Source organism: Falco biarmicus, chromosome 7 (genome assembly GCF_023638135.1).
Source record: "Falco biarmicus isolate bFalBia1 chromosome 7, bFalBia1.pri, whole genome shotgun sequence".
NCBI classification, from domain to species: domain Eukaryota; kingdom Metazoa; phylum Chordata; class Aves; order Falconiformes; family Falconidae; genus Falco; species Falco biarmicus.
The window spans coordinates 7113160-7132112 of NC_079294.1; the positions used below are offsets into that span (position 1 = coordinate 7113160).

At 39.8% G+C, this 18953-nt stretch overlaps 1 protein-coding gene across 26 annotated transcripts in view; it reads right to left on the minus strand.

Moving 5' to 3' along the window:
• NRXN3 (neurexin 3) overlaps positions 1-18953 on the minus strand; it is a 1022200-nt gene that overhangs the window by 244677 nt on the left and 758570 nt on the right. For all 26 annotated transcript variants that reach the window (XM_056346632.1, XM_056346622.1, XM_056346630.1 and 23 more), the window contains one exon: positions 15239-15420. In XM_056346632.1, the coding sequence (XP_056202607.1) occupies positions 15239-15420 (182 nt within the window). The remainder of the gene's footprint in view (positions 1-15238; positions 15421-18953) is intronic.

Below are 18953 nucleotides of genomic sequence, written 5' to 3' on the forward strand. Positions count from 1 at the left end.
GCAGACGAATTCATCCTGGCCCATATTTGTCTGGTTTCAGGAATTTATCACCTATTCCAATAGGCAGGTAGCACAAAGAATTTGTTCTAGCTGCACTACAGTCCAAAAACCACATCAAGATTAAAAACTATTGACTTCTTAAAAAGCACTGAACTAAGCTCAGCAGCTAAAGCTTTGAGCAATCTGACTCGCTCAGATGCATTCTTCGGACCTGGCCTTGGCTGGGTGAGATGAGTGACCTCCCAGCCCCCAAACCACTTACTGTATCAGCAGTTCTGGGAAAGGAGCAACACAACTCCTCCTCCCAGGAGAAGGGGGGCTTATGACACAGGGGTGCAAATGTGAAAGGCAAGAAGCTTCTATAAGAAGCTATTTTTTTTTTTAACTTGGTGTCTGAGGAACCAGCAATTACCCAGTGACTTTCATCAGTGCTGAGTGCCACTTTCACTGGTAGCTCCAGAGCAGGAACTTCTTTCAGCAAGCACTGGGCAACATGCATACGAGCCAAATTCTAGCATAGCTCCATGAATGCTAACGAAGGGATTGTGCACTCATGATATCTCTGTGGAAAGAAAGATTCGCCTCAATAACAACAACTCGATATATTTAAAAGTCATTTAAAACCAGATTTTGACACTTTTGCTCAAGACAATGTTTTTTTCAAAGACGACAAAAACAATGAGAATCAGGCACTGTGTACATCTCACTGTAGCAGTATCAAGAAATCTACTGGATTGTCATCACTTTGGTCCCAATGATGTATGTCAGATTAAGACCATGAGTCACGTGGAAAATAATACCAAAAGCAATGTGCAATCTGTAAATAAAGTGGGCAAAAAAGCTCACATTCCTCCTTTTTGCCTATTTCTACACCTTTAAAGGCAAAGTACTCCTTTCTCTGTGCCTCTATAAAGCTCTTGCTTTCCTAGATATTCTTTTCACAGCCAGTTTTGTATCCTGAATTTTTCATTAAGGAGATGAAATGACTCTGCTAACAAATAGCTCTCGTAAGAGGAAGGGGATAGGAGTACGGCAAGCAGGAAATGTGTTGGGCAACTGATTGAGAGATGTTAAGACATTGCCAAAGTAGATCAATATTGGGTGCAGTGCTTCAGAATAGTGTGCAACAAAGTATTACCCTCTGTCCCCAAAGAGCAGCGCTCAGCCTTCAGTGCAGCTGCTCACATTACAGGTGATGTCTTTTCAATTATCTCAAAGGCCACATTTACCATTCTCTATTCACAAGTTCACAAGCCCATTAATAACCATCCTGGGAATAACTGCAAGGCTCCAGACTGCATATCACATGATGTCCTCTCTGATACAGGTTTTATAACCTCAACCAACATGTCATCTAATGTGTCAAAATGCTTATTTCCTAGACTGACAATAGGAAACCAGAGAACAGCCCCTCTCCTTTCTAACCCGGTGTTATCATTTAATACCAGCTGCCACCAAAAGCTGGAAAAATAGGAGTGTTCAGACAAAATAATTACATATACAAAGTGTTGAAGTTATGATGAACACCACCACTCTGGAAGGTAACTTAAAGCCTTTGGTTGAGAAAGCATCCTTTAAACTGATCACACTGCTGCTGTAAAAGGATTTTGAAGCAAATGTGATTGCAGGTGCCCTGAGCTGGCTCTACACAGCCAACCCAACTCAGAGCAATCGTGTGGTACAAAAGTACCCAACGCAGCTTGCAAAGACCCAACGTGGGTCTACAGCGAAGCAGCAAAGCCTTATCTGGTGCGGCAGCTGAGTGAACAGAGCTGAACACTCAGGTGCAGAGGCAGCGAAACACACCTGCAGCTGCCACTTGTGGACTTCTGGGTTCTGGGTTTGCATTTGCATTAGCCCCAGGATATTTTTTTGGTGTCCCACTGTGCCACACAGATAGCACAGGAGAGCCTGAGGAGATTGGGTGGGAGCTGCTGACACAAAGGCAACACAGTTCTCTGCAAATGCAGCTGACAAACACGAAAACCAGAAGGACAATATCGGCACAGAACAAACGGAGGCTAAGCTGACATATATGAATACGTATAGATTGGAAAATAAGTTAAACTCTAAAATCGTAGGAAAAACATGGTTTTAAAACAGCATTTCAAGAGAAATAGCAGAAACAGAAAACCAGAAGGGATGAGGCAGATCTGATACAGCCAGAAAAGGGGAAGCGATGGTGCAGCTGCCTATGAGAGCAAGGGACTGGACTCAATGACCTAGAGAGTCCCCTCCTTGCCTTGTGTTCCTAAAGTAAGACACACAGTGTAATCCTGAAAACCTCATCCCCTTGTGAAGCTCCAAAATTAAACAACAAATCCCCATCAGAAAGTGAGCATATTTGTTTACACAGGAAACAAATTCTGATGAGAACACAAGCCAATGGAGATTTTTAAATGTTTCAGGCAAAACAGTTTTCTAACAAGAAAGATATTGTGAACGATATGCCTTTTTCCTACAGACTTCAAAATTGAATTAATGTCATTTGAAAAAATTAAGGTAATTAACAGTAACCATGGTAGGAGGACTATATTTAATTGGGCTCCCCACAAGTTAAGATTTAAAGTAGTATAAATGAGAAACCACAACCTCCTTCCCCTTCTCCGCAGATACACAGAGAAGACAAAAATACGGTGCAAAGGCACAACCATAATTTTTCTGTATTGAAATAACACACACATAAGGACATACAAGTTCTTCAAAGTAATAAACACAAGAAGAAAGTTATCCAGTCTCACAACTCAACAGAATCGGTGCAGTTAGATTTTAACGCATCACAGGGAAATCCTTGCAGTGTAACAGAACAAAATGGATTAAATTCCTCTTGTAAAACCCTCCCCAAACTGCAAAATGAAGTCTCAGCAGTGATTGAATGCAAGTTTTGTAAAACTGTTTTCTGCATGAAGGTGCTGACAGTCCCACACTCCCGGGATGTTGGATGCTGCAGAGTGTAAGCTTACACACCCACCGTGACGAGACCTCCTTCTCGAAATGACTCTTCCTACCCACCTCTTCAGCACACTGGTACACCCCCCCCAGAAAACAGCACCCAAAAGGAACTCCTACCTCTCCTTGACATCCCCGTAGATGCACAGCTTGAATACATTTCAGCTGTATTAATAATATATATATTATTAACAATAATTGTATTATTAATAACATTATCCTTTTTTTTTTTTTCCAAAGCACATCCAGTGGCTACTACTGAAAGGTTGTATTAACCTCTCTTGTTCTGTTGCAAAGATACATTTACTTCAACCTGCAGTGCTGCAGCATGCGCTGCCCACCCATATTACACCAGAAAATCATCTGCCCATTGAGGGCCTGGTCTCTATAAATATATTTGGGATACAGTACACCATCTATGAAAGGATAACCTGCAGATAACAGGAACGTTTGCAAAAATTGTTCAAGCAGTGTGCCCAAAGACACAGACTAGATTCTTTCCCCTTGAACAAGTGGAAAATGCCTGCAAAGTTAGAGGATCTCATTTGTATCGCTAGCTAAAATAGTGTACTGGAAGCATGACATGGTTCTCTACAGAACTGATTAATCCCACCACCTCTTCAAGGCTGAGCAGCATCATACCAAAAGGTTTTACATGAGCCCAAACCCGAAATCTTGTCTGTAGTACCAGCTTTCAGATGAGATTGTCTAAAAATAGTAGAATAAGAGGCAGAGGAAGCCTGAGTCAGTATAAGATACTTTTCTTTGTCATGCTTAATGATTTCTATTACCCAGCTTCCAGGAACATCGCTCCTGACATCAGTAATTGACAAGAATAAAGAATAAGCTAAAACAGGGGCTGTGTGCACAGAAAGTAAATTCGGACAGTCATAACTGGTAATATACTTGGTTATCAGGTACGGGCAAAAACATGCTTGGCTGATGCTTTACACTGGCCCAAATTATACCGGTTATATGAGGCAGACAGTCTCTTTCCATAGGATACAAATTGCTTAAACAAAGCCCCAGGAATTTAAATGTAGCAGAAAAAAAGATATGCCAAGATATTTAAGAGAGCTTTCACACTACATAAGCTTTACTTCAGCTGGGTTTCAGACTGTATGTTTGCAGTCTCCCCCATCCTACTTCTTTTACATAAGGAGATGGAAGAGGAAAATGCCTGTATCATGTATTTAACATAAAAGCCTTTCAAACCAGCAGGAAGCCTTCAGTTCAATCATGCTTTATGTACTGAAAGGTTAACTACTGGGAGAGGCTTATTAGCACAAATAATACCACTTCAGCCTTGATCCCAACAACAACAAGCTAAGCAAGTTCAGGCCCCATCAGCATTTAAATGGAGAGAAAAAACAAGCAGCAACAACAACAAAACCACTGCACACCACCTGCTGCTGTAAAATCAGTCCTCAGATGTGTGGGCAATAGCAGGAGAGGTCGGCAACAGCAGCTTTCCAAGGGCACTACCCTCCCCCAGCCGCTGGTATCAAACCACTCTCTCAGGATGGAGAGGGAAGCACTGCAGAGCCTTCTGATTTAAGTAAAGACAAACATTCAGATCCTGCCAGCTCCAATTCTGAGGCAACAGCTTTAGTTACGTTGTTTAATGTAAGGCTTTAATTTTCTCATCCCATAAGGATGCTCATGTGTACCTTTCAAAGAGATACTGTGATCTATTCTGATCGTATAGCTGTTTTAAAGTTAAATCCATAGGTATGCGTTAGGCATTATAATAAGCGTTAAGGCAATGTTTCTGAATAAGAACTGTGTGCCTTGTTTGAAAACTTACAGCCACAGAAACTCACAAGAACTTGGATGTTAGGGTTCTAGCCACACTCCAGTTCAGTGCACTTTCCCCTCAAAATAGTCTCTGCAGTGCCCTGGTAGAACACAAAAAGCCAGTATTGTCCTTCATTTCCCAAGCCAAACTGTGCAGGACCAGTCTTTTACATTCACTAGAACAGCTCTTTTTCATCTCCGAGTCAGCTGCATGTCAGTGATCAAGTTATCTTTTCTCTGAGCTGAGATTTGAAATACTCCAAAATTAAAGTCATAGCACAAACAATGTGTAACATTTTTTTTGGATGAGATCAAGTTTAACTTTTTCTAGTGAGATTCAGTAATATGTTCCCATTTAAGATGTTCTTTCCTAGAGGCTTAATAGAGAAACAATACATTTCGCAGTAGCTGATGTAGTACCAAAACAGTTGTTAACCTTTGATGAGAAGGTTACATCAGATACCAAGCTGGGGTAAATTAAAGTGACAATTGCCCTTGTTTAATTGCTTTTGAGTAGTACTCAGTATGTCTGAATGTGCAGTGAGTTATTATTGTACCCTGCTGCTATCCATTAACATGAAGATCAAGAATTTTATTTTACTTTTTTGGTGCAACCATCGAGAAGGTGATAAAGGCTTTAATTACAAAAAGATTTCATTTAGAATCTATTAGTGCGATTTATCCAAGCATACAGAAATAAGATGGATTGGTCTGAACAAGCTTGTAAGTTTGATGTTTCTTGTAAAGGACTAAAATCTATATTGCCAATTGTTACGAGTCTACAAATGCAAAAGATGTGAGTCTTTCAGAATGAACACTAAAACCCTCACACTTACCTCCTTCAAGTCATGGTTATTTCAAGATCATAACTTCACTAGAGTTTGTCTGGGTTTCTTTTTTTGACCCAAATGGAACACCACCACCCCACCGCACCCCCCCCCCCCCTTCCCTTCTTTGTATTTAGTATTTAAAAGAAAAACATTAAGCAGCAAAATCTAAATTTTCTCAGCATCAAAAAAATCCCAGTATTTCCTCATTTACTCACTCACTGATAAGACTGTAACAAAACATGAAAAGCCCAATTATTAGTTCTGAAATACTAAGAGGAAGTACTGCAAAACAGTAAAGGCAATTCAGCTCAAGTTTTACTGAAATTATGATATATAATATAGTTCTAGATGACATATTCTACATCAACATTATAGTCGTAGGAGAGAGTAAAATAAATATTAAGCAAAACAACATTTGTTTATACAGTGCACAAGAACAAGCAATAACATAACATTTATTGCCATACAGGGTGTTTGGACAGATACTGCGAGATACTCTGAGATTTGATCATTTAACACCTAATCGCAATTCATAGAACCACAACAAACCCTAAGACAAACCTTGACAAATCAAACAACTTTCAAGCTTCAGAATGTATTTTAAACAGAGGCTATATATTTAAGGATGAATCTCTCTCATAAGCAAGCCCATTAAGATTCTTACTTCTAATTAGGAGCATATTTTTTATTTCTGCATGTACACTGAAGTGTTAGAGTCTGACTCTGCAAAATGTACAACACTAAAATGGGCAGGTGTATTCTGAAAAAACGCTGTTAATTCTGTCCACTGTAGCAAATCAAGACCATCTTAGTAGAAGTCTGCCTCTTTGACAATGCAGCAAAGCGCTTTCTTTTAAATCAGCAAAGGTAATATATTTAGTTACCCATATCTTTAAGCCAGGTTTCACAAAATTACCCATGTAGCTTTCCATTGATTCTTCCTCCATCTCCTCCAATTCTTAATTTTCACTCTCTGATGTCCAGCTGAACTCAGCTGGTTCTGCAAAGCCAAAGCCCCAAGATTATTTTCAGATTTGTGACTCTAATCAGGCTGACTTGTGGTCCAACTGGCAATTTCACCATTCATGCTAACATTACCCTACCAGCCCTTTCTTCCATCTCTCTAATCAGCTTCACAGCCTTCAACAAGAACAGCAAAAGCACTAGGCTCTACGCACAAACTGTCACTGAGCGAGGAGTTAATGAATCCCTGTATCAAAGCACCGAGCTTCCATGCTGCCTGAATGGAGCTAGGGATCTAAAATCCATCATCTTTAGCCACAGGACATCAGCACGCTATTTTCCGCACCGCTGCATTCAGCTACGCACATTCATTCATACACGTGGTACAGACGCTGGCAACAAAGCGGGGACTGAAGCTCGAAAGGTCATTGAGATAACTTGATGGGGCATAGTGGCAAATTGTGCCAGCCATAAAAAGGCTGGGTGAGAAGCTCCTTTAACCTTCAAAGGTTTAGTCTCAACTCCTGATCACCTACCACAGAGACTCTTTCCCAAGAGCTAGCAGATAAAAAAAAGATGGACCATTCCTGTGCATAACGTGAACTAGTTCCAATATATTAAAAAATGGGGGTTTAACCACCTTCTCAAAATATAAACAGAGCAATAATAACACGTTCAAAGCCTATTTGAAAACTGAAGGTCCATTTTCTTTCTTCAAACCAGTTTTCCTTTTCTAATTCTTCTGCGCTCTAGGGAACAATAAATACAGCATGCACAAACATATGGGACTTTGTACACCCAAAGAGTTTAGAAAAGGACAGGAAAAGACTGAGGGCATCTTGGGACAGCATCCTCATAGCATTTAAATAGAACACTTCCACTACAGCAATTTTTTATTAAAGAACTGGGATCTTTGGCAATTTTACACCAGCTGACAAAACAGCCACTGATTTGCATAACTCACATTTGAGGCTCATTCAGATATAGCCCCTTTCAGGCAAAATAACAGTGCTGAAATCTTAAATATTTGCCATGTTTGTTATTTTTTTGTTGGTTTTGGTGTGTGTTTTTTTTTTTTTTAAATTCCATAAACATGACATAACTGGCCAGCAGTTATCCTATCCTCCATCGTTTCTGTGGAGGATCCGCATACAGTAGCCTCTTAGGTTGCTTTCCCAGTACTTGGTCAGGAACAGAGGCCTCTTCCAGGTAAAGACTGTGTGTGACAGCTTGACCCTGGCCACGAGCTAAGCACCCACCCAGCTGCTCATCCACTTACTCCTCCCCAGTCAGATCAGGTTGGAAATCAGAAGGGCAAAAAGCGAGAAAAAATTGTGGATTGAGATAAAGACAGTTTAGTTATTACAGTGGTAAGCGGCGCCTCGCCACAAGTATCTGTTACTTGGAAGGACACCACAAACCACCAGCATATCCTCTCCCTCTTCCTTTCCCTGCATTTTTATCGCCGAGCACAACATCTTATGGTACGCAATGCCCCTTTGGTCAGTTTGGATTAGCTATCCCAGTTGTGTTCCCTTCCAAATTCTGGTGTACACCCAACCTACTCACTGACTTCTGAATTTACTGAGGTTTGTCTTTTGACTTATAAATAAATTAGCCTTTAGGGTAATTTTACCATCCCAGTCAAATATTTTCAGTAATAAATCATGCACACTAAGCATCTTGTGACAGACATGAAAAAAACTAATTGCAATATATACAAAGTATCAAGAAATTCATCCCTTCAGCATGCACCACACCTTGTTACACAGAGACAGCAAATGGATTTACATCTCCCAGGGGAATGCCTGTTACACCTTTGGATAGGCTTTTTATGAAGGAAATATCTTTGTTACCCATACTAGCAATGCATTTGTCTTCTGTTTACTCCCTTGGCTTTTGGTACTTACATTACACATCAATCTCATTTTTTCAGCTATTTCCCTGCTTGTCCAGAGAAGCCAAAATTCTGGGCGGTTTTCTGTCCTGTTGCAAGCATGTACAAGTAATCTAAAAATTTATCAGTCAATAACAAGAAATTATTTTTCCATCTAAGGAAAAGTAGTAAATGACTGTATGCATGCTGTTAATCTGCTTCAATGTTGATTAACACAGATGCACTTAAATCATCTTCCTGAGAGCAAAATAAAGAAATGGAGTGCAATTAAGATGCAAGCCTCAGCTGAAAATGACTGCCATCCTAAGCAAAAAGGAAGACGTGACTTGCAGCTCACATTTATTAATATCAATAATTACAGAAATGAGGTAAACACTTCTGATGTGCTCTGTGAGATTCTCAGAACCTGTTTGCAATGCAATAGCTCAATGCTTGTTGGAGAGTCTCTTAACTTACCTGTCCCTGCTAGGGAACAGTACCACCACCCCAATCCTCAGGGTGCCAGCACTATGGCCCACACAGCTAAGCAGAAACCTACTCCATTACACACCGTGGAGGTTCTGCTGGGGAGGCAGGATACTTTTAAGGCACTGAAGTGTATATGTGTGTGTATACATATATATATGTATATATAAAAATATATATAAAACTTCTTAAATGAGGACTATCTTGCCAATCACCATTTACCTTAAATAACATGCAACCCAAGTTAGGTTAAAGACATCCATAACTATTTAGTCATAACTTCAAGAATCGACAAACCACATCTACAAATGTTTATAAAAGATATATGTAAAGAAATGAAAGAGAGACTCTGCTGAATCTTCATACACCAACACTAAATCAGAACAGTTCTCGCACTGCCTCATTCAGCTCGTTTGCCATCTTGCCTGCAAGGTTAGCAGTTACGGTTTCAAGTCTTCACACATCTGCTAATCCTCACGTTGCACCTATCAAAGACAGTATATTCAGAAGTCTCCACCAGAAAACTTGTTCCTAACAGAAAGGTACAGTCAGGCAGTTTTTATAAGCTAACAATTACAGGAGTACTCCCTCAGGTAGGTTGCTAGATTTTGCCTTGGTGGAAAACGTCTTTAGAAAGTCTGGGTTTTTTAGACCTTTTAAGGATCCAGCCAGTATCATCCTTTCCTTGAAAGCTCATGTTAATTCCCTCCCCTTACCAGCAGGCAGTCTAGCCACTCATATTCATCAGTTGTTGAGTTCCTCAGCTAAAGTGTTACACAAGTTGTTGTCTCTTATACCCAGCCAGTCAGTAAAAAAAATTGTGCTTCAACACAGAAGCCTCTGCCCCACTTCACTTTTGGGGGTTCCACTGGCATATTTCGGTATAAAGCATCTTTCACTGAATATATGTTCCATACCAGTCTGTAGGGGCTCAAAATTTGTATAGATGTAATTAGGAGAAATGTACGCAGTTCTTTACAGTTTCTTGAAACAGACATGATGGGCATTAAACACTCTGAGAATAAATGCTTATGAGACACCGATGCTTAGCCATTCCTGGTATACTCTAAGAACTGTGTCAAACTCAAAGACATAGTCTCTCCTGGTTGAAAGCCTGGAAAAGCAAGAATAAGAGCACTATTCTGAATGCGCATCAATGCAAACAAGATCAATATAGGGTAGAGCGAAACCATTTGTATCCACAAAAATTAAACTCAAACAAACTAAGAGTTCTATACCAGAATAAAACAGGAGGCCTAACATGGTGAATCACACAGAGAAAACTGTAACCATAAAGTCAGTAAAGGCAGCTAATAAAAGGCAAAACACACGATAGGTGACCAAAGCAGATCACCCACTTTTTTCCATGGTTTACAGCCTCTGTTGATACGCTGCCTGCAAAATAAAATAGGCTAGTCTTAAGGAAACCCTCTTATTTCTGCTTTCTTGGGTATAAAAGACATAACTCAATGCCCACTCTGAATTTGGCCTAAGAAAGGCTGAAACACCTGGCATCAAAGTGATTTTGGTTGTAGAAAAATAAACCACAAACTGCTATTATATTTTGCCTCCAATTATTATCCCGGTCCAGCCCTTAAGTTACTTGGTTCATCATACACCTCCTGTGGTTATGCTTCTTCAGCTTCTGTATCTGCTCAGATGACATGCCACTTCAGTTTTGGAGAGATTCTCCAGGAGAGTTTGCACAGAAGAGCCACAATTGTGTCTACAACCACAACCCCAAACACAGACTTTGGCTAATCACAGTTTAACTGAACAAATTTGGCTGAAAGTACACATAAGTTATCTTCCATTTATACTCATTCTTATTTAGCAATGGTCATCTCCAATGCAGGGAAGACTTACTTTCTCTTATACTTATTGCTTAAGAATCAGAATGTTCTACATCAAAAGCTGTAGCCTTGAGTTGCAGCCTCGCCCTAAACGATGGATCCCCATTAACTTGGGTCTTCTTAAGCAAAACTCCTCCCAAAATCTCTAACTTTTTTGTCCAGACCTAGAGCTTACTTTTTACAAGCAATCAGAAACTGGACCAGTCTCCCAACACCATTTTGAACAGCCAGAGGTGAGATGACAGTTTACGATAAACATCAAAATGAAAGACTGCAGAATAAACCAGCAGTGCATGTGGATGGATGATTTCTCTCTCCACAGTCATCACAAGAATGATAGCCATTATCACCTGCAGCTTCCTCTCCCCATTTGATCTCTTGAAGATTTTTGCATGTTGTAAATCACAAAATAGGTGTGGTAGTGTAAGGTAAATGAATGTATAGAAACATTCAACCACAACCCATATATGTAGCCCTTTAAGCATCCATTGTGGAAGGCAATTTTCTGGTACGGGTTTGGACTTGGTGCTTTCAGTGAACAGTCAGGGTGGTGGTGGGAAATCTCATAAGGAGGGATTTGACGCTATAATAATGTTCTCATTCCGTGTGCTACAGTCTGTTCACACGAACACCTCATGCTTCATACACAATATTGATCTGGATGGTACGCCATCCATTTTCCCAGGGCTGCCAGTTTATACTTCATAGTAAATCAGGAGAGAAAGAGCTTCGGAGGCTGTAATTTTTTGTCATATAAAACAGACACTTAATTCAATAAATTTCCACGATATTTGAAAGACTGAATTAGAAAATTAAACCCAACAGAACAACTGTAAATTAAACAAGCAAATATGTAACTTGTTAATAAGGTGGGTTGTTGTTTTTTGTTTTTTTTTACTTTAAATGTTACAAATAGAAAGAGAATATAATGAACACTCCAGAACATACATGATATTCAAAAAAAGCAGGCAAACTATTAAGAAGTCTCCTTAGCAGAGTACGAGCCACTTTACAATCTTTAAAACAGCATCAGATCCTGATAAACTTTTGGATTAAGTTTTACTGATCCACATTAGAAAATAATGATCACCAGGTGGCTTTTGTCACCCGTTACCACCAACAGAACACCCAGGGAAACATGAGGAGGTCAGAATCCAATAAATAGCATCCAAAATAAAGTTTGTGAGTGGAAAATCCAAAAGGGCCCAAAAGAAGAGGCCTTCCTAATATTCATCCAGGAAAATCCCTGTCACCTTCAATATTATTAATAATAAATATAGTTGCTTTCGAAACACTCAAGTTGCTAAAAACACATTAAATAATTTATACTAACATAGGTCTTCCCTGTTTTAATACCTATTTTCTCTTTCATCTACAGTGTGCTTTATGGTTTAAGTATTCACATTTTAAAAACTGTTATTATCAATTTAATCTGCTTTCAGGAATTTATTTCTCCCATATTTCCATTAAAATTTGATCCATGCTGCCATATTTCTCTGAGCGCTTGAAAATGGCCTAATGGAAGGACAAGGTTTTGAAGAAAGGAAGATGGACAGAGTCTTTGAACATGACAGCACAAAGCACGTGGTAGTTTTCAGTTACAAAAGACCTTGGTCTCATGGAAAGCTTGCATGCATTTGGTGAAGAGGTCTTGTATGGTCTTGCATTTGAAGTGTCCTTTCAAGATGCAACTTTCATTTCAGATTTTGGCTTTTTCCAAAATAATCCCGGTGTAAGATCCCTTCTGTGATTTCGAACCATAAACAACAAAGTCTTACCAAAATTCAAGGAGTCAGTAACACTTTAAAAGTTCCTCTTCAACTTTTCTATTGTGTATAGCAGCATGAGTCTCAGACTACATTCTCTATTTGAACATTTAGGTAGTCAGTGGTACATATGATCAACAGTAATGCCACACCCAGAAGAGCACAGCAGCATGTCTTTGCTCCTCATGAATGCCTGAATAATCAGAACAGTTTGGGTTGGAAGGGACCTTAAAGATCACCTAGTTCCAACCCCCCTGCCATGGGCAGGGACACCTTCCACCACACCAGGTTGCTCCAAGCCCCGTCCAGCCTGGCCTGGGACACTGCCAGGGATGGGGCACCCACAGCTGCTCTGAGCATCCTCTGCCAGTGCCTCACCATCTCCATAGTGAAGAACTTTTTCCTGGTATCTAATCTAAATCCACTTTCTTTAATTGTAAAGCCATTCCCCCTTGTCCTATCATTACAGGCCCCTGTAAAAAGTCCCTCTCTGCATTTCCTGTCAGCACCCTTTAGGTTCTAGAAATCCTCCTAATCCATCCTGACCACAAAAGACTAGGAGAAATTAAAGCTGAACTCATTCTATATTTGCTGCTACTGAACATCTTCAGGGATAAAATTGGCCAAATGATACAGGAAGCAGTTAACAGAACTTTCAGCATTAATATCAACCACAATTAATATCTTTGTTTCATATATCTGAAATAATCTGAAACTAGCACCATGCCATTTAGAGTAGCTTGAACAAAATATACGGGGAGGAAGCAGAAAACCTTTCATTCCTTTCCAAAACTAACTGAAAAGAAAAAGTAATGATTTTTTTGTTTGTTAAATAAATGCTTACACCTCAGGTTCAATTTGTTTGATTTGTTTCACTCTATCCAGCAAAATTGGTTATAATGTTAAAAAAAGGTCACTCATTAAAAAGTTCAGCTGGACACATTTTTAAGGGTACTGTTGATAATATTCAAGACCAAGATAAAGAAAAAAACTATGTGCCTTCATCATTAATGCTGAAAAGACTCATTGTTCAAGTTCCTATCTTAATGCAGGATTAACATTCCCTTTTTGGTACTTGTGTCTGTTTCCCCTCTTCCTTCCACTGACTACCAAAAAAGAAGAGCCTGACTTCCATTTTCTCTTTAACATCCCATTAGGCAGCCAAGAGCAACAAGATCCCATTTTAAGACTTTTTTTTCTTAAGACTGAATAAATTCATATCTCTGCACCACTCCTCACACGGCAAGGCATACTGTCCTCCAGTTAAGTGATAGCATTTTACACACGTATTATAATATCTGAAGAACATACGTTCTGTTGTTCAAACACATCCAACTGTTTTTGCTCAATGTAAGATACAGAATTCCAACCCATTAGGCTTAGCATTGTTCACTATGTAAAAAGTCTTCTAGGGTTCTTTTTATTTTGTTTTTAGAAAAGCAAGAAAAAAGTGTTTTTCTTAAAAAACAAAACAAACAAACAAACCCAAAACAAACACACACCAAAAGCAAACCCTGCCAAGATTTGACCTCGCTTTCATTCCAGCAAAAAAAACCCCAATAATATTCGGATATTTCAGAAACAGAGAGAAACCAGAATTAGTGACAGTCCAATAGCCCAAGGCCATATTTTAGCCCATTCAAATAAATCTGAATTTTACAACAAAATTTAAAATAAAACCACTTGAAAAGCTGGCAATGAGTACTAGCCCTGACCCTTGTTCCAGAACCACCCTGCAACATAGCCAGTGCTTCAACGTGATCCTGAACATGGCAAACTCCAGCAGCAGGTGAAGACCCTCAGTCATTGAAACTGGGTCTGTTTAGGCCCCCCTGCTTACTTATATCTTCAAGTTTCTGTGAAATATCAACAATCCCTCAGCTCATTCAAAACCTGCAAATGGCCCATTCCCTTTCCACTATGAATCAATGAATAAAACACTGGAAATAATCTAAGCATCAAGTAACACAACCAGCTTCTACCTGTAGTAAACTTATTGGTTACTTACTTTGCAAAGCGAAGCAACCAACCTCCCCTCCTCCCAAAGTATCACAGAAAATAAAAAATTTCACAAGTTTCCAGCTCTGGTGTTCTAATTTTCTCGAGCAATTTGACTCTCCCTAAAGCCACCTTCACTCAAGTTTCCTTATATTTGCTCTCACAAAAAAGTCTATTTTCATCTTGCAAAGCCACCTTGCGCTAACGCCACCAAATTCTTATTTTTTTGAACTATCCTGCTAAAGCAAGCGCCAGTTATATCAGCTTGAGGATCTGTACAGTTCTTACTTAACTTTCTCAGCGAAGAAAAAAATAACCCCTCCACCACTCCATCATTCTTTGCCTTCTGAGAATAGTAATACTCTCCACCATAAATTCAGCTGTATTCAGGACTGTTCATACGCAATAGCAGATTAACACTGGTGCAAAATATTTCTACAATTTTTAATAAATCCTACTGTTATTGAATCTCATAAGAATTTTTTTTTTTTTTTTGGTTTGTTTCCCCCCTGCTTTTCTTCTGGCACCGACTTGGTTCCCTGTGTATCCCATTCAATAATTCTACAAAACCCTAAAGAACTACCTAAGGCAGGTGAACTTGATGAGCGCCGAAGACACAGAAATTGCAGAGTATGACACATGCTGTTGTAGACTAAGACTTTTCTTCAAAAGCAAACAGAAATCCAGGTCTGACATCAACACGGATGCATCAATACTCACTATGTGCAGCTGCAGAAAATCACCAAGGCCGGGGGCGCTGTCAATCCGAACAAGAATGCCATCCTTCACCGTCGTGCTGAAGCCCACAGCGAGACGGTCCGTCCTCGTGCTCGGTCTGTCATTAGCTGGCCAGGTGTACAGGATGAGACCTCCACTCTTCCCAAATATATATGTGGCACCAGCTACAAAACAAAAAAAAACATAGAAAAAAGTATTAGTTACCCATTTGATTTATTTATTTGCCAATTTTGGTAATAACAGTATGATATATGAGAGGAAGAATTTAAGCAAGCAGATGCTTTCATTAGTTAAATGGGTGAAATTGCCTCCTGCTGGTCAGGCTACTGGTAGCCTAGAGAGAAGGCTCCAAAAAACAATGGAGTAGATTATGGAAATATGTATTTCCAGACTCAACCAGGCAACAGAACAGGACATCATGTACTCAAATCCTCCTGTTTGGTGACAAATGACATTGTGAGCTGTCTTTGATGCTGGAATTTATTCCATCTGTATTACAAGACACACATGAAATGGTGTTTTAGATTGCCCTCTCCAGCTTCTCACATGTATTCTTCCTTCTAAAAAAATTGTACATTTTCCTTTGTAGAGCAACAGCTCTGGAATGCTCAACACTTTTTCTGATGGAAGGAGATATGAAGGCGAAACAGCTTTTTATCAGACAAAACATATCTGTTCCTTCACCATTAGCCTTGCACCATTAGACTCTGTAACAAACAACGTAATTTCCTACTTATGGGAAGTTCATCCTTCAGACGAGTATGGACTCAAGACTCACAAACACTTCTAGATAGAGTAATCTAAATGGGCATGTATGTTACTCAGAACATCCTCATCTTCCTACACACATCACAGCAGGGGGGCTACAAACAAACAAGCAAGTTTCCTCTTAAGATATAAATCACCCAAGAAATTTCTTCTATATACAACCCGATGCAGTACATTTTATTACTTCCTAAACAGACAAAGATAAAGTGAAAAATAAAGGTAAGTGAAGAGCTAACCAAGAATGAACGATTTCTTTCGTCCAAATAGCCTAGACAATGCCAGATAGGACACTGCTGTTCAGACAAAAAACAACACGCACACCTATTTCAGAAGCATGGGATTCAATCTTATATGGGGATTCAAAAGGAATAATTGGCAGCTCTCCTTGAGGCTGGACTTGTCTTCAGCTGAAGGGTACTCACACACAGCGAGAGACTATCCTTTTCTCAATACTTCCTAAGACTTCTGGCTATCTAGTCCATATATTTCCAGCACCATTTGTCTTTACAGCAAGCCTGGAAATTTGTTCCTTGACCTCATTTTTAAGGACAACACCAAACCTCTCCAAAGCTGAACCCTGTCCTCCCACATTCACGAGGGCCATCTGAGCTGAGCAAGGCAGACACGCAAGTGAGGAATTGTTGTTGCAGATGAAGTTGAGAAGCCAAAGTGTTTGGAGTTCACATTCTGACTTGTACTCAACACTCAGAGTTAGAAACAGATTTTGTAACTCAGCAGTTATAAAATCAGCCCCTGAGCTTCTTGGAAAATATGGCTAAAATTGTTGTCCAAGACCCAAACCTACAGGCAGGCCAGGAGCACCACTTCTTGATGCTTCAGTCGCTTTCTGCGCCTCATTTTCTGAGCACTGTTGCAACAGGTCTCAAGCTACAAAATAGTAAGCAAAAAAACCCAGCTCCCATTACCGCATCAGGGATGAAATATCTGTAGAAAGTATAGGCAATTACTGGGTACATTATCTAATCTGAGTGAAACTACAACCGTATACCAACCAGTAACATGTATCAAGGAACCCTGAACAGAGTAAATGTGGTTAGGGACAGAAACAGGTGGGATCAAACACGGGTAACTTCTACACTCGCCTACAAAGCTGCAGCTCCGCTAAAGCTCTTTATAACCTGAATTCCAAATAAATACTGTACATTAGGAAATAATTGATACACTCCACCCTTGCTTGAAGGACTTCCTCTAGACATCTCAGCACGTTACCAAACACCAAAACTTCAGCTGCAAAGAAAGGCAATGATTTGTGAACAGCTGACTCAGTGACAGCAAAAATGAACCCACGTTTCCTGCCTTCCAGATCTGCACATGCCCACCAGGACATGCCTCAGTAAATTCAAATGAACGTGTCTGAAATCAGGGTTAGATAGAAAATTTCACTCGTAATTCTGAATTGACAAAAGAACACATTGGCATTCTGGAAGTGTGCACATCTATAATTTCAGTTTCAGAAAAATTAATTTTGGAGACTGAAGTCTCTCTCTCCCCTCATCCAGCTTTTAAATCAAGACGCAGGGTGTGTGACTATTCTGAAACGTGCAGAAAGGGATTTTGTTTGTCTGTTTGTTTAAATGCATCCCCAACCACATCTGTAACCTCTTGGTTAGGAAGACAGTTGGAGATGACTGGGTAGTGAATTATCTATGTCTACCCCCATGCACAGGCACATCAAAAGATCTCTATAAAATAAATTACAAATATCACCCTTCAGTCTATCAGCTCGTTCTAAAAGTTGTGTGCATTTGCATTACAGACCAACACAAGGTATACCAATGTGTTGAGCAAAACAAGATGAGTTTACTCATTGTTGATGGCTTCATAGATCAAAACCCACTTTCCAAAATAATTAGGATAACCTGTCCTTTTCTTTGGACTGGTTATCAGGATGAGAGTTCTTCACTATTTATAAAGACAGATGATTTCTTTGCCTCTCTAAGAGCCATTTGGCTGCAGGTAGAGCATGTCAGTGCTCCTATGAGCACCAATTAGAACCAATTATGTCTTCACAGGCCTGTTGTGGGACTTAATTGCTTAACAGAGCTCATTTTCTCCTCACGCAACACAGACTTTGCCTCTAGGCCTAACTTGAAGATGTTCAATACTTTGGGTTTGTGCACAAAGATCATTCAGATGAAACAACCAGGGCACCACTGCCCAAACTAACCTGTCAGCAGAAGCCTGGTGGCCAGCAGTTGTTTCCTTATTGTCCACATCAGAATTATCTGCATAATAACAGATGGGTCACTGGCTTTGCCTGTGTGTAACTGAATACACAACAATTTGTTGGGTACATCGATGTCCCTTCCCTTCCCCACCTTTTTGAGGATATACAGGATACTCGTTGCCTTGTTTTGAAAGAGATGGCATATTAACATTGTGCCAGTACCACTTTTTTCCCCAAAATTATGAACTCGTCACTCCAGTCTGAAAACACAAGGTGCCAACATCAAGTAAAAGTGGAAGAGGAAGGATAACAAGAGTTACTACCACACTGCAATCACATTAAAAAACCCCAACCAAACCAAGAAACAAACCCCCTAAACCACAACACAAGCACATGACTTAAACTCTTCTATTTGACTGCAGCAACCATGAATTTAGAGAGTCTGAAACCCCAAGAGAACTGAAGATGACAAACAGTAGGATTACAACCCTGGACTTCAGGAAAGATTTCAGCTTCGCCAGAACTTGACAAGACCTGTACAACGCTATCTGGTTGCCCTTGGTTTAAGCTGGGGTGAGAGCCAGCTGGACTAGTTTACCTCCCTTCCGATCTTAAATCGATAACTGTGCTTTCTTTGTGGTGTTGTCGAGATCTGTGGACTAATTAAAGGGAAGAACTTGGTTAAAAAAAATGCTGATGAAAGTCTGTTCAGCTTGAGATCTTCTCGTTGCACCTAAGCTT